We start from the raw sequence: 24,731 nt of genomic DNA, 5'->3' as shown, positions 1-24,731 counted from the left end.
GGTACGTAAATCTTATTTGAGTATTTTCCATTTTTAGCCTTGGACTCGGCGAGTCATAGGTCCGACTCGTCGAGTAGAGACGGGACCCGGGACACGTTTAAGTTGGCGACTCAGCGAATCCATATCCTGGACTCGGCAAGTCACCGCTGTTGGATGAAACCCTAAGTTTCAGGGGTTTGCACCCTATTTAATCACTCTTTCTGCACCAAGCCAGCCCCCATTCACCCTCAGAGCCCTACACCTCGTTCTAAGCCTCGTTTTTGTGGATTTGAAGCCATTTGGTGTGTCCTCTTGAAGCTTGGAGTGAGTAGGAAAGGAGATCAAGAAGAAGAAGAGGAGTTCAAGCACCCTTGAGCTATCTCAGAGTCTTCACTAAGGTATGGCTCATTTTCCCCATGTTTTCATGCTTATGGCCCCATTAAAGTTCTTCTTGACCCATTTTCCAAGCTTGTGTATGTGGAGGGTTCATTTTAGGCTGATTAGCCTCTAGATCTAGGTGGAATCGAGCTCCAGGAGCTTGGATCCACTGCCTTTATGGACCCATGTTGCTTGTACACCCTAGATCTACTCTTTTGGTGCATTTTGAACCCTAAAACTCTCATTGAGGAATATTTACACGTAAAGTTGGAAACTTTATGTGTTATTCATGCTCTAGGAACCCAGATCTGTGAATGGCATGGACTGGAATCGAGCAACATCGCGTATATAGTGAGTGCATGGTAATGACTCGGCGAGTCGTTCATCTGACTCGGCGAGTCTGCTCGTGAGTCTCCGAGTTGTCCCCTTTTCATTGTGTCGAGTAAAGTAGCGGGTCACAGGGTGTGACTCAATGAGTTGGAAGCCGAACTCATCCATAAAGGGACTCGGCGAGTCATTGCCTTGACTCGGTGAGTTCAAGGCAACCTCCTTAGATGAAGTCAGACTCGGCGAGTTGTTCATACAACTCGGCGAGTCTCAGAATAAGTGCTCATCGGATGAAGATGAACTCGCCGAGCTGTTCATACAACTCGGCGAGTAGGATGAACGACTTGAACATCAGTTTGGATGGAGAACTCGTCAAGTCAACATCTAACTCGATGAGTAGAAACAGAATCCAAGTCAGTCGTTTGGACATGGGCTCAACGAGTTGGAGAGCCATCTCGGGGAGTCGGGTCAACTGAAAGTTGACTCTGACTTTGACTTAGGGCATGATCAGGGGTAAAAGGGTCATTTTACCCAAAGGACAGTTAGCAGTTTTTGACTAAGTATTTGGTGGGAATTACAACCGGAATATTTCCGAAGCAGCAGCAGCAGCAGACAGTCGATTCCCACACAGACCAGCAGCTATTTTGAGGTGAGTTTTCCTACCAGTAGGAACGGGTCTAAGGCACCAAGGTCGGCCCGTATAGACAAGATTTTAGTATTAGAGTGTGGGCGGAGCCCATATCTCTTGGTTGAGTTGATTATGATATATGTCAGTATGATAGAGTTGTCTATACTTGTTGTCTGTGTGATACTTGTATATTATGGGAAGCGGCTGAGTGTGGGCAAGGCCCGTATCTCTCCGAGAGTGGAGTGTGGGCTAGGCCCGTATCTCCTAGGTATTAATGTGTGGGTGAGGCCCGTATCTTCCGGCTAGCGAAGTGTGGGCAGGGCCCGTATCTTCATGAGTGTGGGCGAGGCCCGTAACTCCTAGTTGAATGTTGTATGTTATATGCTTGCATGGTATGAGTTATTATGGGGGAGCTCACTAAGCTTCGTGCTTACGGTTTTCAGTTTTGGTTTCAGGTACCTCTTCAGCTAAGGGAAAAGAGCCGGAGCGGTAGCAGCATATCACACATACGCATTTGTTTTTCCGCACTATGGATTTTCTGGGATGTACTCTGAATTCTTATTATGATATCACCGGTTTTCAGACATGGATTATTGTCATGAACGTTTTGTAATGATGTCTTACGTTTTAACCTAAATTAAAAATGAAATTTTTAACCGGTAATTTTGGGGTGTTACATTTTCATTTCATTTATTTAAATATATTGTTTAGCTCATGTCTTTTGTTAGAATTCTTGTATTGCTCATGTTTTTATGTCGATTTCAGATAGTTCAACTGAAGCAGTGTTTTGGGAGCAGTTGGATGCGTATTTGGAACTTATGGAGTATGTTGAGGAATGATTGAAAGATGTTTTGGTCATGAAACATTTGATCGACACACGAAGATAGAATCTGCAATCTAAAGTTAAAGGATGTTGTTGGCGGCTTTGACCCCCTGTCAGTATTTTGACCATATCTTGAGAACTAAAAACTCTGATTGACGCGTTTCAAAATGATCTAAAAAATAGATGAAATTTCGGACCACTTAGTAACAACATGTGATCGCATGTTGCCTTTATGCGATCGCATGGAGCCTTTATGCGATCGCGGGTTAGGTCGCAGCATGGATTCAAGGTTGGTTAGTGCCAAAAATTCATCCGGGAGTGAAAACTCAATACATGCGATCGCAGGTTGTGTACATGCGATCGTAGGTTTTCCAAAAAGTGCCAAAATAGCATCCTACTTCATTAAAAATTCGGAGACGTGTTTTCTTCAAAACCTGCGATAGCAACTTTGATACATGCGATCGCATGCGCGTCGTTTTTGCTATTGGACATATAAATAGACCCTGATAGTATTCCAGTAACCTAATTTGGCGATTCCATATGTACCAGATGACGAAAATACGATTTTGGAGGCGTTTCTTCTCCGATTTCAACGATTTTTGAAGATCTGAAGACTATGGATCATCTCCTTCAATTAGAATAGTAAGACTAGTTGTTTGATGTCTCTTTTCATTTGTTTTTATTAGATTTTAGCCATGTCTGGCTAAAACCTTAGTTTTAAGTTCCGCAAAGACAACTACTTTTCATGTGATTAATCATTAGATCATGTTTTCGATTTGTGTTACTATGTAGATTCTTTAGTTTTGTTCCTAATGAATGTTTGATTTTGATTCTTGTTAGTCTGATCAACTAGCTAGGGTTTTTATCATTCCAGTTAATCAGTTATAGAATACGTAATTGTTCTAATTAATTGGTAATAAGTAACAAGTAATAAATCGGTTTTGTGTTTGGAATTTGATTTTATTATAAACTGTATAAATCATTATTTTACGCTTCTGAGCCTGTGAGAAATATTGGATATTGATGGGAATTTTACAAAGAACTTAATGCAATTTTTGTAATTTAATTAAGAGCTTGTTTTACAACAGATCAATGTATACCTTATATGACAGAGAAACTAAAAAATGACAATGTGAGGCGGAAACTTGTGGAAAGAATTAGGCGGGGTTATTGAATGTTGTCTGATAAGTCTGCGATTTAGCGTTGATTTATCTAACTGGGACCACTAAAAATGAGAATTTTTTTCATCTTCGCCTATGAAGGTATTACAAAATAAGGGTTTATGAATTCGGCTATGGAGGTTTCGAGACAAAAGTGGCGCGCAATGAAAATATTAGAAAAAAAATGATGAAAATCATAAGAGGGAAAACCTTATGGAGCGCTTTAGGTATTTTTTTCGGGTGATTAATGTGAGCGGAGATTGGAGATCTTAATTGATTTATTTTCTGAGGCGGCCTAGTTTCTTTTGATGCAGTTGTATTTTTTGCAGCGGTTTAGTCAATTTTTTGAGGCGTTGTTGTAAAATTTTTTAGGCGGTTTGGTCAAATTTTTGAGGCAGTTTTTACATTATTTTTGTTTATATTTGATGAGGCGCTTTCTATTTATTTTGATTTTTTTTTTTATCATTACAAAATTAAAAATTAAGGCTTTATGACTCAATATTACAATTACAATTTCTTTTTTGAAATTAAAATGTATATTATTACAATAGATTAAAGATAGTAATTTATAAAAATTATATTGTTTTTCCTCTTGGTTTATAAGGAGGATGTATGACCTTTTCTTGATCCCTTGTGCTATAAAGAACTTGACTTCATGATCACTTTTCAATATATATTGGTAACACTATGTTTTCCCATTTTACTAATGGATAGTAACTTAGGTGTAAAAGTGAGGATCCAATTATCACCAATTTCGAATCAATCATCTCCTACGACACTCCTTGAGGAGCAGGCGGTACACCATAAATTCCATAGATTCACAACATGTTATAAGGTGGATATCTGACTCTTCTTGACCCATTGTGCTATAAAGAACAAGACTTCATCATCATTCTTCAACATATATATAAGGTATATGGTTTAGAGTTTAAGGGTTTAAGGGTTTAAGGTTTAGGGTTTAGCGTTTAGTGTTTAGGATTAGCTTTTAAGGTTTAGTGTTTAGGGTGTAGGGTTTAGGGTTTCGGGTTTAGGGTTTACGGTTTAATGATTATGGGTTGGTGTTTATGGTTTAGGGTTTAGCGTTTAGGGTTTACAGTATACTGTTTATGGATTTGAGTTGGATTTTTAGGTTTAGGGTTTTCGGTTTAAGGTTTAGGTTTTATCGTTTATGGTTTGCGTTTTAGGGTTTAAGCATTTAGCATTTAGTGTTTAGTGTTTAGGGTTTAGCCTTTAGGGTTTATAGTTGATGGTTTACTGTTTATGGATTTGAGTTGGAGTTTTGGGTTTAAGGGTTTAGGGTTTCGCATCTATGGTTTAGGGTTCAAGGGTTTGGGGTTTAGGTTTTATGGTTTCGGGTTTAGTGTTTAGGTTAGCGTTTAAGGTTTGGCGTTTAGGGTTTAGGGTTTAATATTTATGGTTTATGGTAGAGGGTTTAGGTTTAGCGTTTATAGTTTATGGTTTGGGGTTTAGGGTTTAAGCATGTATGGTTTAGTGTTTAGGGTTTAGGATTTATGGTTTACGGTTTACTGTTTATGGATTTAAGTTGAAGTTTTGGATTTAAGGTTTTATGGTTTATTGTTTATGGAAAAATAAGGACATTATTGTTATTAATATATCAGTGGATAGTATTTGATACAAAAATCATGTGAAAACAATATACAAAAATGAAAAAAAAAACATTCATGCACTTAATCAACATATGTCCCTTATATGTTAGATGTACTAATGTTGTGCGTTCAATTTTATCATAATTATCTGGTTCAATACCAACCGCAAATGGTGGTAGATCATCAAAGTGGTCATATTCTTCTTCGTCAATGACATTTTCAACACCAAGAATACGGTGTTTGCCTTGTAAGACGATGTGGACTTTTTACTTGCTTGGGTTTTTGATAAAAAAAACCTGTGTGACATGTTTTGCGAAAAGGAATGCCTTAGATACATAGCCATTAGTTGTAAGGTCGACAAGTGTAAAACCATCATTATCCACTTGAACACCTGTATGGTTATTCACCCACTTACATTTGAACACAGCAATAACGAAGTCATAATAGTTCAATTCCCCAATTTTTTTTATAACACCATAATAAGAATCTTTAGCTATTCTTATCAAAGTATTATCATCCCGTCTGTCAAATTCGGTCTCTGATGCTATCATTGTAACTCTACTATTCTACATTGTACTTTTTTCATCTTGATATTTTGGTGTAAAACATATAACCGTTAATGTCGTACCCTTGATAAGATTTAACTCTACAATCTGGCCCACGTCCTAACTTTTTCACGTTTTATCAACATTAGTTTCTGCTACCTTCTTTTCCAGCCACCTCGAAAACTCTTTGTTATGAATTTTTATGTACCACATTTGTTCCTTACCAAGGAAATTCGACTTTAACATGTCCCTGTGTTCATCAACGTAAGGAGTAAGACATTTCATGTTTTAGAGGACCACTAAATGTGCAGCTTGTAACTCTTCATAAGTTGGCACGGTTATTTTGAAACCAACTCCTCCCTTACCTACAAGTTGACCTGAATGACGAGTTTTAGGAACACCAACACTTTCAACATCTTTCATATAGCCTATAAAAATATTATATTATATGTAATATAGTATAAATTACTATACCTGTAACATATTATTAATAGGATTACCTTGGCAGAACTCAATCACCTCTTCTGAAGTATACCCTTCAACAATACTGCCCTCATTCCGATTACGATTTTTTAAGTAACCTTTTAGTATACCCATGTATCTTTCAAAAGGATATACATACCGTAAAAATACAGGACCACAAGTCTTAATTTTTTGTATGATATGAGATATGAGGTGAACCATTATATCAAAAAATGAGGGTGGAAAGTACATCACTAGTTAACAAAGTGTAACATAATTGTCTTGCTCCCATTGATCCAAATCTTTTTCGTCAATAATCTCTGAGTGAATGTTATTAAAAAAAACAAAACAAAGCTTACTGATAGAATGTCGGACATCATCTTGTAAAATTCCACGAATTGCGAGAGGATTCATATGTGTCATCAATACATGACAATAATGAAACTTCCTTCCAAAGAATTTACAGTCTTTCATCGACACAAATTTTTTAATTTTTTTACAAAATAAGTTGATGGAACCTCAATATCATGTAAACATTGACAAAACTTTATGTATTCTTCTTTTGATGCAGTATAACAAGCAGGTTGAAGATAAACACGGTTAACACTCTGTTCGGGGGAAAGATCTTCACGTATCCCCATCTCGACCATGTCCTTTCGGATGCTAATCTCTTTAGTTTTATGCTTCATCTCTAATAATAAGCATATCAAGCTCTCACATACTTCTTTTCCATCTGCATAACATCTACACGATGTCTAACATCCTAATGTCTCCAGTAATGTAATTAAAAAAAAAACTGACTTTTTTTCCAAAGGGCATTTTTATTAACACAAAATCTTTTTCCCGACACAACATTTATACTTGCAACTCGTGAAAATGCATCAAATCGTTTTCTCATTGTTCTGATCACAATACTTCCGTCAAACTCAGTAGTTTTTTTCCTAAATCGGTGACCCTTTAGAAGAAATCTTCGATGTCCCGTGTATATAGTTTTTTTTTTTTTTGCAATTTGTTAACCATATCGAGCTTGTTTGATCTTCACAAACTGGAAAAGCTTTCTTACCCTTTGTTTTGTATCCCGACAAGTTACCGTATGCTGGAAAATCACTTATAGTAAAAAAATATGGCCCGCAATTGAAAGTGTTGATTCTTATAAGCATCATATACATCTACACTTGATCTCCAAAGAGTTTTTAAGTTATCAATCAAAGGAGACAAATAGACATCAATATCATTACCAAGTTGTCTCGGCCCCTGAATCGACAACGACATCATAATGTATTTCTGTTTCATGTATAAATACGGTGGAAGATTGTAAATGCATAAAAGAACCTGCCATGTACTATGACGAATGCTTATGTTCCCGAAAGGAATGATCCCGTCTAGAGATGCACACAAAAACCGGTTTCACTATTCAAAACCGGATCCAATCCGAAACCGGATTGGGTCAAAACCGGTTTTGACCAAACCGGATCGGATCGGATTTAAAACCGGATTTTCAATCGGATCCTAATCCTATATTCCAAATCGGATTTGATACCGGATCGTAAACCGGATTCGCTAAAAACCGGATCCAAATCCGCCCCAAAATCCGATTAAAACCCACTAAAATCGATTTAAACCGGTTTCAAATCGGATTAGAATCGGATTCGGATTTTGGTTAGAACCGGATCGGATTTTGACCGGATTCGGATCGGATTTTGACTGGATCGGATTTTTGATGACGTAAGCGAAACCGGATCGGATTCGGATCCGGATCGGATCGGATCGGATTCGGGTTTTGTGCATCTCTAATCCCGTCTAAACTAAGCCCAAACCATATGTTTCTCATCTCTTTTCCAAATTTAGGATACTTCTTATCAATGTTTCCCTACTGAGGTGAATCCGCAACATGTCTTAGTTTTTTGTCAATTACACGTTCTTCCGAATGCTAACAAAGTAACTTATCTTCTTTTTCGTTTGAAAATAACCTTTTTATTCTTGGTCTAGTAGGGAGATACCAAAACATTTTAGTCGGTGGTCCATTTTTTGTCACATCATAGTTAACTTCATCCGAATTTTCTTTCTGTTTATACCTCGGTGCTCCGCAGAAAACACAATTATGTGTATTCTCGAACTCCTTTCTATACATCATACAATTATTTGGACATGCATGTACTCTTTAAACTTCCAATCCCATCGGACACATTAGCTTTTTTTATTAATATGTAAAAATGGGTAATTATCTTCTGGAAGAATGCCATTCAAAACCTCTAATAGACTTGTGAAAATTTTATCATTCCATCCGATTTTTAAATTTAAGTTAATCAACCTCAATACCACATCGAGTTTCATAAATTTGGAACCGCTACACAACGGCGTTTCTACTTCTTCAAATAGGCGTTGTAATTTTTCTTGTTCAGCATCACCAATATTAGTCTCCATGTCATCAAGCATTTCATTGAAATTGTCATTTGGGTCATTTGAATGGTGATCGTCATCATCAACATATGAATCATTGTTGTACTATTATTAACATTTAAATTGCATGACGATGTGCTACAATCAAGAAGTGTTTCTCCATATCTTGATCAACATGTGTAATTAGGCACAAAACCATTTTGTAACAAATGATAATCTATTTCTCCAGTACAATTAAATTCTTTAAAGTTTTTACAAAGGTTACAATGATAATAAATCGATTTATTTCCTTTATTCACAAGATTTGTTTTGTCAAACCTAATAAAAATTCGAACACCCTCTATATAACATTCAAAAAAACATGACGTTTTGTACATCCAATAATTACGATTCATATGAAAATTAAAATAAACAAACAAGGAATGTAGTATATCGATTTTTAACAAATACGTTATTTAAATTTTAGAGTAAATTACACAACTGGTTCCTGTGGTTTAGAGTAATTTGCACGTTTGGTACATAACTTATTTTTTTAACTCGTAAGGTCTCTACTTTTTGTTTTTGTTGCATGCTTGGTCTCTGTCTTACCTAAAAAGACTATTTTGCCCTTAATTTTTTAATTTATTCAAATAAACACATTCCAACCCCACTTCCACCACATCTTACCTTACCTGCCCACCATATTCAAATAAATTAAAAAAATCAAGGGGACAATAGTTTTTTTAGGTAAGACAGGGACAAAGCGCACAACCAAAACAAACTATAGGGGCCTTCCGAATAGAAAAAATAAGTTAGAGACCAAACATACAAATTACTCCAACCCATAGGGACAATTCGTGTAATTTACTCTAAATTTTAACATGTTAATAATCTACAAAAATCAATTTAAAAATAACGATAAAACAATCATTGAATAAATAAATGGGTAGAATAAAATCAAAAGAACAATAAAATTAAATTTACCTTCAATGAAGATAACTAGACAATAAATGAGATATTTTGAGTTTTTGTACATTTAAGTTGCAGATGGAATCTACATGAAGAAGAAGAAGTTGTTCTCATTTCCAAACACAAACCCTCAAAGGATATATCTAGCCTTTAATTGATGTATTTTTCAAAATATCGCACCAAAAATCGAAATTTAATGAGGCAGTTTATAAAACAAAAAGCACAAAAAAAATCGTAATTTAAGGGTGCGTTTACAACAAGTAGCATCAAAAAATCATTTTAATGTTATTTTTTAACAACATTAACAAATCTATTGAATAATACTTTTTACTGCACTTTTAATGCACTTTACGTATTTTTTGATGTTGTATGCATTTAATGAGGCGGTTTTACATACAACCGCCTAAAAAATCATTCGCATTATTAAAGCTTTTTTGTATTAGTGTTTACCAAAATACTTATCATTATTAATTAACCCACCATATAATTAAATGCAACAAAGACTAAGATTCTCATTTCATTTAACAAATGTAATGATAATTAATATTTTCTTAATATGTGTGCTTTTTGTCTCTCTCTCTCTGTCTATACATATATATATATATATATATATATATATATATATATATATATATATATATATATATATATATATATATATATAGGGAAATCATCAAATGAGAACGCTTAAAAGGTTGAAAACGTGAGAACAATTATAAACCAATAATTTCATAAGGGCGTAAATGGAATTTTACAATTTAATTAAATATAGATAATTAATTAATTCCTACAATCATGAGATATTGTCTAATTAATTGATTTTTTACATAAATACTACAAATGAATTTAATCTATTTTTTATCAAATAGATTATTTAAAAAAATAACTTTTTTACCATGATTAATTAAAGTTTTTTTTACCGGTATACCAAAATGATTGATGAATTTATCATTTAACCGAATATGTGTAAACATACAAAAAAAGCATATTTGTGATCATATATGAATCCGTTTTAATCGGGAATGAACAGATGAGTTAAGTTGTAATAATAAACGAATATAATACAATTTATAGAGAAAAATTACAATACAACTATAATCATAAACATATTGGATATATATATCTAGATTATACATATATTCATAAATAGTAATACAAAAAGTTACAATGTAATACATATCTATTTTACTATAATCACATATGAATACAACATAAACAAAAATTCGAATAAAAAATAGTTAACTATTATTATATAATCATAAATGAATAAGGCGAGATATTTTCCACTTCGTATTGTTTGGCTATATATTAGCACTCCAACATCCCGTTTGTAGAAGCATCTTGATTTCCTCTACACATCGTCAAATAAAGAAATAAATACAATTAACAATTAGTTAAACGAAAAGGATTTAGAAAAACACATACGTCGTCAAATTATAAATGAAGAGACATAAACAAAATATAAAATACATAAGAATTCCTATAATTGTAATTATATTCATAAATTAATAGCATAGTACAAATTACATTAGGTTCTAAAATTGTTTGATTCCCCTAAATCTTTATATCAGTCGAGAAACAACCAAGAAGAAGTAAAGGGAAAACAAAAATTAAGAAAATTAAGAAAATTAATGGGTTTCACTGTCAGAGAAAAGAAGTTCCATAATCTATTACATATGCATGACTGAATAACATACAAGGCTAGCTCTATTACATATATTCATCAATGAATAATTTGCAAAATATCTGAAGTCCGTCGCATTGTAATCACAAACGAAGAAGGCACAAAATTGTATTCAAGATTGAGAAAAAAACGATCAAAAATACATGAGAACACCTAAAAAATTATTTGATTGATTCGTTGTAATTGATTAACACCCAAAAGATGGGCAAAAACAAAATACCAACAAAAAGGATTTCATACCTCCTTATATCTTCTTCTAGTTATCTGAGTATGCTCCAATGCTCCACCTGAAAGGTTGAAAAAAAAATTACACGGTTATAAACCACAAGAAGATAGATACTACACCAAAATATGTATTTTCAAAGTAGGATGAAGATGATTAATTGATCTAACAGTCTATTTGGCATTTTTCACAACCAATTCCACAAGTTTAGGATTAATAAAAGATAATCCACTAGATTCATGTGACTTCCGTTCCACAAACTTGGCTAATGCAGCAGCCTCGTGAGACCCAATCGATCCAAACCACACAATCCCAAAATACAATCCATGAACGTAGCCTCGTGAGACCCGATCATTGATGGTGGATCTGGTAGTGATTGAAGAGCGCTCGTTTTGCAATAAGTGGCATGTAGGTCTTGATCTAGAAACGAAGAACGAAGAACATGAAAAGAAAAAGTGTTTCTTTTCTTTTTTGCTCTTGCATGTCTGTGTATATTCTGAGCCCAAGAATCGAGAGAAAGGCGAGCACCTCATCTGGACTTAGCGGCACCTCTTCTAGTGACACCGCTGATGGACGAAAATGGTGGCTGTAGCGTGAGGCGATGATACAATAAAGATGGAGTCAGCTTTATTTTGAAACCCTAGAGAGGGAGAGGGAGAGAGATAGATAGAGAGAGAGAGAGGGAATATAGATACGAGAAAAATTAAAGGAAAGGGTTGAAAGGGAGAGAAATTATAGGAAATAGGTAAAGTTGTAATTCATATTATGCCATTCTAATCATTTAAAACTTACACTTTAATACCATTAGTTTTAAATTTTTTCATAAATCGTCCCTTTAATAATAACCTTAGATCTAAGTATTTAAATGGTCCAGATCTGTTCTTGCGTTCTCAACCTTTTAGGCGTTCTCATTTGATCTTACTCCTATATATATATATATATATATATATATATATATATATATATATATATATATATATATATATATATATATATATATATATATATAAAGTTCATTTGAAACCATTATAATTTTGTAAGACGTGGGAACACAATCGTAGCCTACAAATATGAGAGATAAAAAAAATAAAAATATAAAAATATAAAACCTAAAATAAAAGGAAAAATCCAAAAATTCTTTTTTAAATATTATTTTTAGTATTTAATTTATCAAAAAAAATTTAAAAATCAAAAAATAAAATAAAATAAAAATAATATAAAACAAATTCCCGTTTTTTCGAAAAATGAATGAATTATTATAATATAATATTACACTATAAATAATAAAATCAAAATTTTAGAATATTATAATATTCTAATATTCTACTAAAATTGATGGATATGTTAAAGTATTCTAATATTCTACTTGAATTTTTAGATTTGTTATAATATTAAAATATTTTATTAGAACTTTGTATTATTTATAGTTTAATATTCTAGTAGATTATTATAAAATTCTAAAAATTCGATTTGATATTTACATTATAATATTTTATTAAAATATTTTACGTATATTTCAAAATATATGGTAATTTTTTTATTTTTTATAATAAAATTAATATGTAAATAAATAATTTCAAAAAATTTCATTTATTTTTCATTTTAAAAATATATTTTTTTTATCTAAAAAATGAATGGTTAGGATTACGTCAACATGTCTCTTAAAATATGATGGTCTCACATAAATGTAATCTTATATATATATATATATATATATATATATATATATATATATATATATATATATATATATATATATATATATATATATATATATATATATATATGGGTTTAGATTTTATGGAAAACAAGAAACCATAAAAATCATAAAATTGCATAAAAAAATACTTAGACATCACAAATCTTTTTTTGATTTTATATTATCATTTTTTGCAGCTTCGTATGTATTTTCGCTATTTTTTTATTTTTTAATTTTTTTGAAAAAAATACAAAAAAAAAGTCGATTTTCTGTCAGCGAATTTCTAAAATAAACCTGCAATTTTTTGCTATATAAATTAAAAAAAAAAAAAGATTTGTGATGTCTAAGTATTTTTTTGTATGCATTTTTATGGTTTTTTTTTTAAGTTTTTTTGTTTTCTATATAACCATTCCCTATATATATATATATATATATATATATATATATATATATATATATATATATATATATATATATATATATATATATATATATATATATATATATATATAAAGAGAGAGAGAGAAAGAGAGAGGGAAAGAGAAAGAAACAAAGAGAAAGAGAGTGTAAAGATCATATATAACCACTAAATATTATTTGAATGTATGAAAAATTATAGTACAATCAATATAAAAAGTAATTTCATCAATTTGTATACAACATTTATTTTCTATTAATTATATAAGTTATATATTTGGAATGCATCACAGTTTGGTGTTTGAATATATGGAACCGTTTCGTTGCAGAATTCAATCGGTTATAATAGATTAGTTGGAAATAGGGGTGCAAACGAGCCGAGTCGAGCCTGAGCCTGGCCAGGCTCAGCTCGGGCTCGTTTAAGTTATATGAGGCTCGATTTGAGACTTCTTTTACTGAGCTCGTCTCAAGCTCGTAAAGAGTTATACAAGCTCGGCTCAGGCTCGGGCTCGACTCTTTTTTATCTGGCGTGTCTAAATAAGCTTAAGCTCGACTCGAGCTCGTTAAAAAGCTTGTTTACTAATACCCTAAATTCACAATTTCTCTAATATGTTTTTATTTTATTAAATATATATATATATATATATATATATATATATATATATATATATATAATAAATAATATTATATAAATGCTCGTTTAGGCTTGCAAGCCTAATCGAGCTTTGTCACATAGGCTTGAGCTCGAGCTCGTTTAATAAACAAGCTTAATACTAAACTCGAGCTCGGCTCGGGCTCGTTTAAAATCAGTTTCGAGTCGAGCTTTTAACGATCCGATCTTGAGTAGCTCGCGAGTAGCTTGACTCATTTGCACCCCTAGTTAGAAAAGTAAGTTGTCAAAAACCATGGTGTTGCGATTGTTTATTTAAAAAATAAGGTGCAAATTGACTTTTTGTTTCTTTTGTTAATATTTATTGAAATGTTTGAAGATTGTTTTTATTTATTTATTTATTTATAAGGATTTATCAATAAATAATGGATTTATGGTGTTGATTTTTTGATGCATATGTTTAGATAACCCAAGTCTTAAATCATGGTTAAATAATGGTGTTCATGTATATTAAATAAGAACTGATTGTTTGAATATTTTTTATAAAGATTTTATAAATCTAATTATATAAACAATTCTAAAATAATAAAATATATAGTTTATACCTATTTCAGTTTAGTTTTTTGGCAAATGTTATCTTAAAGAATTTAGTATAAGTTTTTTGTATATTCTTCAAGAATATTGTATATGATATAAAGAATGTAGTATATACAACAACTTATTCTTAAATAATATAGTATATAAAATTATGTATATTGTTTCATTTGTTGTATATATTATTGTTTTACGATATAAAAGTGATTGTTTTACATTGTAGGAATGATTTTTGTTTTTATAGTATCTATTACTAATCATACTGCAATACTTTTTTCTTAAAATAATGAAATTTTAATGTCTAATATATGAACATGTATTCCTTAATAATGTTAATTTTTTTGAATGAAAATTGCATTATTTAATAATGAAATAATGAAAATATATGATCATATATATAGAATAACATCATATTCTTAAAAAAAATATTATATTTTAATATGCTGAATAAAATATGCGACATGAGTGATTTTTATTAATTAATTTTATTTAACTGGTTAAAATGTAGTTACTTTCTTTTCTCTCTCTCTTTTAATACAATGTTATTATTACTATAATAATTAATTTAGTGTAATTATATAATGAATGTTAGTATATGTTGTACATTAAAATCACAACCTTTCATCTTATAAATCTAATAGTTATAATTTGGTTATATATTTCATATAATATTTGTAATTCACATTTGATCCTAACTCTCTTTCTCTCTCTCTTTATATATATATATATATATATATATATATATATATATATATATATATATATATATATATATAGTTGTGATTGACATTTGATCATAACTCTCTCTCTCTCTCTCTCTCTCTCTCTATATATATATATATATATATATATATATATATATATATATATATATATATATATATATATATATATATATATACACTAGTCATTTACCCGCGCCAAGCGACGGGTGTGAATCGTTTCATTTGGAAATTACTTCTATTTGGAAAGATTTATGATTGGGCAACCAACTTTGACATGATGGTAATGAAAAGGTAAACCCCTAACGTTAATCTAATTTGCTTTGGAACATGGTAACTTGTAAATTTAAACGGTCTACGCATCTCCAGAGGCAATTAGTTCGTTTGCGTAAATAGTTTACTATATCTAAAAAATTATAATTAAGAGTCATGCTAAAAGAAACAAAAACAATGAAAATTAAAAATTAAAAGTTGGGATTCCTTATAAATGTATATGAAGACATGCAATTCATTGTGCATTATTAATCTTGCAATACTTCTTTATACACCACATTTGATGTATAGACTTCACAATCGTTGAATTGTCCCTCAGGGATCACTAATAATTTTGGATTGCACATGAAATCCCTCTGGATAATGCCACATAAAGTTGGCCATGTGAGAAAACTGATTATGGAAGATAAATTCCTACATTTGGAATTGTTTGTCCCTTATCTTTATTGATTGTTATCGCAAAACATAATCGAATTGGAAATTGTTTTCTCTTCAGCTTGAACGGGAACATGTTCTCATCAGATGGACATAGAGGTATCCTTGGCAAAAATACCCTCTTTCCAGCATGTTGGCCAACAGCTATTTCGGCATCAATCACATTGTGCTGAAAATGTTTACAAATCAATCGGGTGTCGTTACACAATCCATTTGATGGGTAAAGATTTTGTAACAGTATTATCAGACATCCAACTTTTAGTCGTAGGTAATGAGGGGGTAAACCACTAACACTGAGCGTGTTCAAGAATTCCATAGGATAGAAGTTATTTATATTGTGTATAGCTTCATCAAAATTGTTGGTAAATTCTCTCTTGTCCAATGAATCGGCCAATCAAACGATCATTAATCTCAACGACGCTATCATTTCTTATGGATAATATTACACAGGAAATAATATAATCTGATTTAGATCTATTAATTTCCAAAGATGGAAAGATTGCATCAATCAAAGCATTCAATTGCTTTCCTTTTTCAGTGAAGGGAATTACCATATCATCAGGGATATGGATAAAGTTTTCATGAACTATTTCTTCAACTCCATCACCGACACGTAACAGAAAATCTGAGAACCATGGATCGGTTAGTGCTCTCATATTTATAGTTAATCGCAACTTGATAATCGAAGACCAAAGAGGTGACATTCGTATGCTAGAATCCACGGTTTGTGCTCATGTTCCACATCTAACGAACGGAAACACTTGTCTGAAATCACCTCCCAAAACCATTATCTTTCCACTAAATGGGAGCATCACCCCAGTGATATCTTTCATTGGACGGTCAACCGCCTCCAATGCATGTCTTTTAGCCATCGACGCTTTGTCCCATACGATTACCTTTGCAATTCGAAGTAGTTGAGCAATACCACTTTGTCTTCAAATCATGCAGACTGAGTTATTTTCAAGATTGAGAGGAATTTTAAAGCGAGAGTGAATTGTTCTCCCCCTAGGCATGTTATTAGCCGCAACACCCGATGAAGCGGTTGCAAGTGCAATATGACCACACGAACGAATATTAGCAAGTAAAGCTTTGTACAAAAATGTTTTTCCTGTTCCACCAGGAGCGTCTATGAAGAACACTCCAGGAATATCATTATGGACATGCCACATGATCTCATCATATGCAAATTTCTGTTCAGGATTAAGAAAATCTATTGCTTATAAATGTTCAGATTCTAACACTATAGAACACTCTTCTTGTACCTCACAAAAAACTCCAAATTCTAAATCGACATTTTCATTTATCTGTGGAAGATTAAAATCATCAATATTGTCCCCCATTGATTGTATGAATACCATGATGCCGGTGAGGACCATATTTTGGACTCTCTCAACACTTTCGTATTGTCGCCTATAATCTTCTGAAAGAGCATTGTAATGGTCATCCCATAACTTATGAACATCTCCTGGCTCACAAAAAGTCAATATCGTTGCAAATAGCCTTCTAAAAGCATTGGGAAATTGAAAGAAAGATGCCTCTGTAAGACATTGAGATAAACCATCATCAGACTCTATTAACCCTTATTCAAGAGCTGCTTTACGAAATCTTGGGTGTTTTACGTTTTTGACTGTGTAAAACGTAAAACATATATATTTTCGCTATTTTATGGAAAACAAGAAACCCTAAAAATTATAAAATTGCATAAAAAAATACTTAGACATCACAAATCTTTTTTTGATTTTATATTATCATTTTTTGCAGCTTCGTATGTATTTTCGCTATTTTTTTTTATTTTTTATTTTTTTTGAAAAAAAAGACAAAAAAAAGTCGATTTTCTTTCAGCGAATTTCTAAAATAAACCTGCAATTTTTTGCTATATAAATTAAAAAAAAAAAAGATTTGTGATGTCTAAGTAGTTTTTTGTATGCATTTTTATGGTTTTTTTTTTTAAGTTTTTTTGTTTTCTATATAACCATTCCCTATATATATATATATATATATATATATATATATATATATATATATATATATATATATATAAAGAAAGAGAGAGAGAGAGAGAGAGAGAGAGAGATAAAGAGAGAGAGAGAGAGAGAGAAAGAGAAAGAAAGAAAGAGAAAGAGAGTGTTAAGATCATATATAACCACTAAATATTATTTGAATGTGTGACAAATTATAGTACAATCAATATAAAAAAGTAATTTCATCATTTTGTATACAACATTTATTTTCTATTAATTAAATAAGTTATATATTTGGAATGCCTCACAGTTTGGTGTTTGAATATATGGAACCGTTTCGTAGCAGAATTCAATCGGTTATAATAGATTAGTTGGAAATAGGGGTGCAAACGAGCCGAGTCGAGCCTGAGCCTGTCCAGACTCAGCTCGGGCTCGTTTAAGTTATATGAGGCTCGATTTGAGACTTTTTTACTGAGCTCGTCTCAAGCTCGTAAAGAGTTATACAAGCTCGGCTCGAGCTCGGGCTCGACTCTTTTTTATATGTTTATATATATATATATATATATATATATATATATATATATATATATATATATATATATATATATATATATATAAATATATATAAATTCTCGTTTAGGCTCGCAAGCCTAATCGAGCTTTGTCACATAGGCTTGAGCTCGAGCTCGTTTAATAAACAAGCTTAATATTAAGCTCGAGCTCGGCTCGAGCTCGTTTAATAAACAAGCTTAATATTAAGCTCGAGCTCGGCTCGAGCTCGTTTAAAATCAGTTTCGAGTCCAGCTTTTAACGATCCTATCTCGAGTAGCTCGCGAGTAGCGAAATCGTTTGCACCCCTAGTTAGAAAAGTAAGTTGTCAAAAACCATGGTGCTGCCATTGTTTATTTAAAAAATAAGGTGCAAATTGACTTTTTGTTTCTTTTGTTAATATTTATTGAAATGTTTGAAGATTGTTTTTATTTATTTATTTATTTATAAGGATTTATCAATAAATTATGGATTTATGGTGTTGATTTTTTTTGCATATGTTCCGATAACCCAAGTCTTAAATCATGGTTAAATAATGGTGTTCCTATATATTAAATAAGAACTGATTGTTTGAATATTTTTTATAAAGATTTTATAAATTTAATTATATAAAGAATTCTAAAATAATAAAATATCTAGTTTTTACCTATTTCAGTTTAGTTTTTTGGCAAATGATATCTTAAAGAATTTAGTATAAGTTTTTTTTTGTATATTCTTCAACAATATTCAACAATATTGTATATGATATAAAGAATGTAGTATATACAACAAGTTATTCTTAAAGAATATAGTATATAAAATTATGTATATTGTTTCATTTGTTGTATATATAATTGTTTTACGATATAAAAGTGATTGTTTTACATTCCTGATTTTTGTTTTTATAGGATCTATTCCTAATCATACTGCAATACTTTTTTCTTAAAATAATGAAAATTTAATGTCTAATATATGAACATGTATTCCTTAATAATGTTAATTTTTTTGAATGAAAATCGTATTATTTAATAATGAAATAATGAAAATATATGATCATATACATAGAATAACATCGTATTCTTAAAAAAATTATTATATTTTAATATGCTGAATAAAATATGCGACATGAGTGATTTTAATTAATTAATTTTATTTAACTGGCTAAAATGTAGTTACTTTCTTTTCTCTCTCTCTTTTAATACAATGTCATTATTACTATAATAATTAATTTAGTGCAATTATATAATGAATGTTAGTATATGTTGTACATTAAAATCACATCCTTTCATCTTATAAATCTAATACTTATAATTTGGTTATATATTTCATACAATATTTGTAATTCACATTTGATCCTAACTTTTTTTTTCTCTCTCTCTTTATATATATATATATATATATATATATATATATATATATATATATATATATATATATATGTATATATATATGTATATATATATATATATATATAATTGTGATTGACATTTGATCATAACTCTCTCTCTCTCTCTCTCTCTCTCTCTATATATATATATATATATATATATATATATATATATATATATATATATATATATATATATACACACACTAGTCATTTACCCGCGACAAGCGATGGGTGTGAATCGTTTCATTTGGAAATTATTTCTATTTGGAAAGTTTTATGATTGGGCAACCAACTTTGACATGATGGTAATGAAAAGGTAAACCCCTAACGTTAATCTAATTTGCTTTGGAACATGGTAACTTGTAAATTTAAACGGTCTACGCAACTCTAGAGGCAATTAGTTCGTTTGCGTAAATAGTTTACTATATCTAAAAAATTATAATTAAGAGTCATGCTAAAAGAAACAAAAACAATGAAAATTAAAAATTAAAAGTTGGGATTCCTTATAAATGTATATGAAGACATGCAATTCATTGTGCATTATTAATCTTGCAACACTTCTTTATACACCACATTTGATGTATAGACTTCACAATCGTTGAATTGTCCATCAGGGATCACTAATAATTTTGGATTGGCACATGAAATCCTTCTGGATAATGCCACATAAAGTTGGCCATGTGAGAAAACCGATTCTGGAAGATAAATTCCTACATTTGGAATTGTTTGTCCCTTATCTTTATTGATTGTTATCGCAAAACATAATCGAATTGGAAATTGTTTTCTCTTCAGCTTGAACGGGAACATGTTCTCATCAGATGGACATAGAGGTATCCTTGGCAAAAATACCCTCTTTCCAGCATGTTGGCCAACAGCTATTTCGGCATCAATCACATTGTGCTGAAAACGTTTACAAATCAATCGGGTGTCGTTACACAATCCATTTGATGGGTAAAGATTTTGTAACAGTATTATCAGACATCCAACTTTTAGTCGTAGGTAATGAGGGGGTAAACCACTAACACTGAGCGTGTTCAAGAATTCCATTGGATAGAAGTTATTTATATTGTGTATAGCTTCATCAAAATTGTTGGTAAATTCTCTCTTGTCCAATGAATCGGCCAATCAAACGATCATTAATCTCAACGACGCTATCATTTCTTATGGATAATATTGCACAGGAAATAATATAATCTGATTTAGATCTATTAATTTCCAAAGATGGAAAGATTGCATCAATCAAAGCATTCAATGACTTTCCTTTTTCAGTGAAGGGAATTACCATATCATTAGGGATACGGATAAAGTTTTCATGAACTATTTCTTCAACTCCATCACCGACACGTAACAGAAAATCTGAGAACCATGGATCGGTTAGTGCTCTCATATTTATAGTTAATCGCAACTTGATAATCGAAGACCAAAGAGGTGACATTCGTATGCTAGAATCCACGGTTTGTGCTCATGTTCCACATCTAACGAACGGAAACACTTGTCTGAAATCACCTCCCAAAACCATTATCTTTCCACTAAATGGGAGCATCACCCCAGTGATATCTTTCATTGGACGGTCAACCACCTCCAATGCATGTCTTTTAGCCATCGACGCTTCGTCCCATACAATTACCTTTGCAATTCGAAGTAGTTGAGCAATACCACTTTGTCTTCAAATCATGCAGACTGAGTTATTTTCAAGATTGAGAGGAATTTTAAAGCGAGAGTGAATTGTTCTCCCCCAGGCATGTTATTAGCCGCAACACCCGATGAAGCGGTTGCAAGTGCAATATGACCACACGAACGAATATTAGCAAGTAAAGCTTTGTACAAAAATGTTTTTCCTATTCCACCAGGATCGTCTATGAAGAACACTCCAGGAATATCATTATGGACATGCCACATGATCTCATCATATGAAAATTTCTGTTCAGGATTAAGAAAATCTATTGCTTGTAAATGTTCAGATTCTAACACTATAGAACACTCTTCTTGTACCTCACGAAAAACTCCAGATTCTAAATCGACATTTTGATTTATCTGTGGAAGATCAAAATCATCAATATTGTCCCCCATTGATTGTATGAATACCATGATGTCGGTGGGGAACATATTCTGGACTCTCTCAACACTTTCGTATTGTCGCCTATAATCTTCTGAAAGAGCATTGTAATGGTCATCCCATAACTTATGAACATCTCCTGGCTCACAAAAAGTCAATATCGTTGCAAATAGCCTTCTAAGAGCATTGGGAAATTGAAAGAAAGATGCCCTTGTAAGACATTGAGATAAACCATCATCAGACTCTATTAACCCTTTTTCAAGAGCTGCTTTACGAAATCTTGGGTGTTTTACGTTTTTGACTGTGCAAAGATCTTCAAAACATGTTGAGCCACTAATATGTGATAAAAGTAGGCAAAGGTAGTATCGCTCTCCGTCAGTAGGATTAGCAGAAACCAAACGACCTCGCATTAATCCTAGTTTTCGACTATTTCAAGGATGTGAGCTCGGATCCCATGTAAATTGTTTTAGAAAATCTTTGTATTTATGTTGTCTCGCATTGTTATCTTCTTTATTTTTTAGAAAAAAATCAGTCAACATTGATCTCTTATCCTTCTCTTTTTCAACAGCGCTAGTCAACATATCATCCTCACTGAACAGAACCATTTGTTGATTTGGGAGATGCACTTGCAACACCATCACAAAAGGGTGGATCTGAAAAAGTGGGAAGCTAAAAATCCTCCAAATTGCCTCGGGAGGCGAGACATATCGTGCATCTTGAAACCGTTTTATCTCATTAACTACAACAGGTTGTCCATCCGGATCAATATTGATAACTTGTTTGTCATGACCCTTGTAAATATACTTAAACACATATTTCACAGAGGTTATACTCGAGTAGACCTCAACATTCATATGAAAGTTAAACATCATTAACAACTTTGGGTTATATGGGACCACCTGTTATCTATCTTATTGCCTCGTATGTCCACCTCTATACCATTATCTCTCCTTCAATACACATAATGTGAGTCCTTTCCTTGTAATGTTGTTTTATTGAATTGTCGAGGGTATCTAAAACGACATTTTTTTTGCTCATTCTTCATACAAGGACATTCAGAGTTTAAGCTACCGCAAGGACCATGAATCATGTGTGAGACGACTGATTCGTGCATTTTAGGATACATTTCTGGGTCTGGAATTTCAGCACAAACTATTTTGTCATAATGGTCTGCATTAATAAGCTTGTCTGGAGGTCTCATTATCATAAGGAAATGTGCTTGTGGCAAAACACGTTTTTGAAACTCAATGACATAAACGTACGCACCACCACGCCAAGGATATGTTTCGTGAAAAGTTGTTTCTTAAGATACTCTAAATTAGCATGAAAAACTCTAGACACAAGGTCTGTACGATCTTGAGCCGTCTGCCAAGGGAATAACTCATCTTTTATTTCTTGCCAGTTTGGATTGCATGTCATAGTAAGGAATACGTCAGGCTTACCGTCATCTTGAACTAAAGTCATGGCATCAAGAAATCGTCGTCGCATGTCACGGGGGCCTCCAATGAAACTTGTTGGCAACACAACATGTTGCCCTATCATATTCAGTCGAACCTCACCGACATTAACACAGTCCACAACACCTTGGTGTAAATCTTCTCTTATTTTGGACTTGTTTTTTCTACAAAATTCCAAACGTGAAGTCTCAAGCTTGATGTAGATATCTACTACAAATTGTTGTAGGAATCTCCCCCCCCCCCCCCCCCCCCAACAAAATTACAATATAATTTGACCGAATTTGAAACTTATAACAATAGTACTCTTGCATACTTACAGTATTCCACCCTCTTTTTGTATTAGAGTCTACACAATGTTGATTTTGTGAAAAAAAAAATTAATGATATGTACAAAATGTATGTTTGTGAGTTTAACTAAATTTTAGAAAGTTATGATATGTGTACCTTCTAAATCCCCCTCGATATATTCGTCGTAATTGCTAATATTATTGATGGGAAATCCATGTATTTGAATATTAGAATGCCATCTAGACTCACCATTAGGAAATCCATGGGAAATCCCCCTTGATATCTTCCTTTATATGTAGCTATGTTGTCATTACCTTCAACCCAAATACCTACAACCTAAGATTTTTATCATATAAACGATACGATTAAATATTATATGTAATATGCACAATTTTATGTCATACATGATATATTTATTTTATAATTAGTAGACAATAATTATTATGATACCTCAAATGTGGTCGTCGGTTGTAGACCCTTTGGTCAAATTCTACTACTGCATTCAAAGTGACTCTGTAATTGTCAAGTGGCCCTAGATCAGCAAGTCTTCGAAATGTTTGCATGTATGGATTTGTAGCACGAACACGGGTCAAAATTTCAATGACGCTTCTATTAAGATTTGGTTTTCGGAGTCTATACAAAATCTCAGTGTCGGCATCATAAAAATACAACTGTAAGTGCTTAGGGTCTCCATTCTTTGGAACTAACTGATCGATTTTGTGATATATTGCTCCGTGCGCACAAAAAGTATATACTCCAGATGTCATATTAGTCATTGTTTTATCCACATCTACACCCATTGATGCGAATGAGAAATCTGTGTTGTATACACTTATGTTGTGTCTGAACATTTTGCTTAGTTTAGAATTAGATGTGTAAAGATTTTGTAATTCTTCATGAATATCGGAGAATGCCAACTTTGTCTTTCCCGACATGCAACAAAAGCTGGGGAATTCAAATTGAAATCGTTTTGCTCCGCGATGAACACATGCATTTTGGACTTTTAATATATTATGCTCCATATGCATACCATCGTAAAAAAAGTATATGGATCTTGTTGGAGCATGGTGTCTCGCATAATTTGTCTTATGTTTAGTTCATTCCGTCGTTCATAATAATTTTTATTATGAATTTTCC

General features: G+C 32.0%; 2 protein-coding genes across 2 annotated transcripts; both read right to left on the bottom strand.

The window, feature by feature from the left end:
- Positions 1-20,336: 20,336 nt before the first annotated feature.
- Positions 20,337-20,840, bottom strand: LOC145036293 (uncharacterized). The gene has a single exon (XM_078984743.1). It carries the CDS (start codon positions 20,838-20,840, stop codon positions 20,337-20,339), a length of 504 nt encoding a protein of 167 aa, XP_078840869.1.
- A 1,440-nt stretch (positions 20,841-22,280) lies between these two features.
- LOC145036292 (uncharacterized) lies at positions 22,281-24,529 on the bottom strand. Its single transcript, XM_078984742.1, has 3 exons — positions 24,071-24,529; positions 23,844-23,930; positions 22,281-22,691 (listed from the first exon to the last, which is right to left on the bottom strand). The coding sequence occupies exons 1-3, from the start codon at positions 24,527-24,529 to the stop codon at positions 22,281-22,283; spliced, it is 957 nt and encodes a 318-aa protein (XP_078840868.1).
- Between the last annotated feature and the right edge of the window lie 202 nt (positions 24,530-24,731).

This window comes from Lactuca saligna, chromosome 3 (genome assembly GCF_052625555.1).
Source record: "Lactuca saligna cultivar CGN05327 chromosome 3, ASM5262555v1, whole genome shotgun sequence".
In the NCBI taxonomy this organism is placed as follows: domain Eukaryota; kingdom Viridiplantae; phylum Streptophyta; class Magnoliopsida; order Asterales; family Asteraceae; genus Lactuca; species Lactuca saligna.
This window is presented reverse-complemented; position numbering and strand designations above follow the sequence as displayed.

Bases quoted from the DNA above. Each gene is read 5' to 3' on its own strand.
- LOC145036293 (XM_078984743.1), bottom strand. From the start codon at position 20,840: ATGGAATTCTTGAACACGCTCAGTGTTAGTGGTTTACCCCCTCATTAC.
- LOC145036292 (XM_078984742.1), bottom strand. From the start codon at position 24,529: ATGTCGGGAAAGACAAAGTTGGCATTCTCCGATATTCATGAAGAATTA. The intron at 23,931-24,070 runs GTCTACAACCGA...TAAAAATCTTAG, and splicing joins TAGTAGAATTTGACCAAAGG to GTTGTAGGTATTTGGGTTGA. The intron at 22,692-23,843 runs GTGAGTCTAGAT...ATGAATGTTGAG, and splicing joins TTCCCATGGATTTCCTAATG to GTCTACTCGAGTATAACCTC.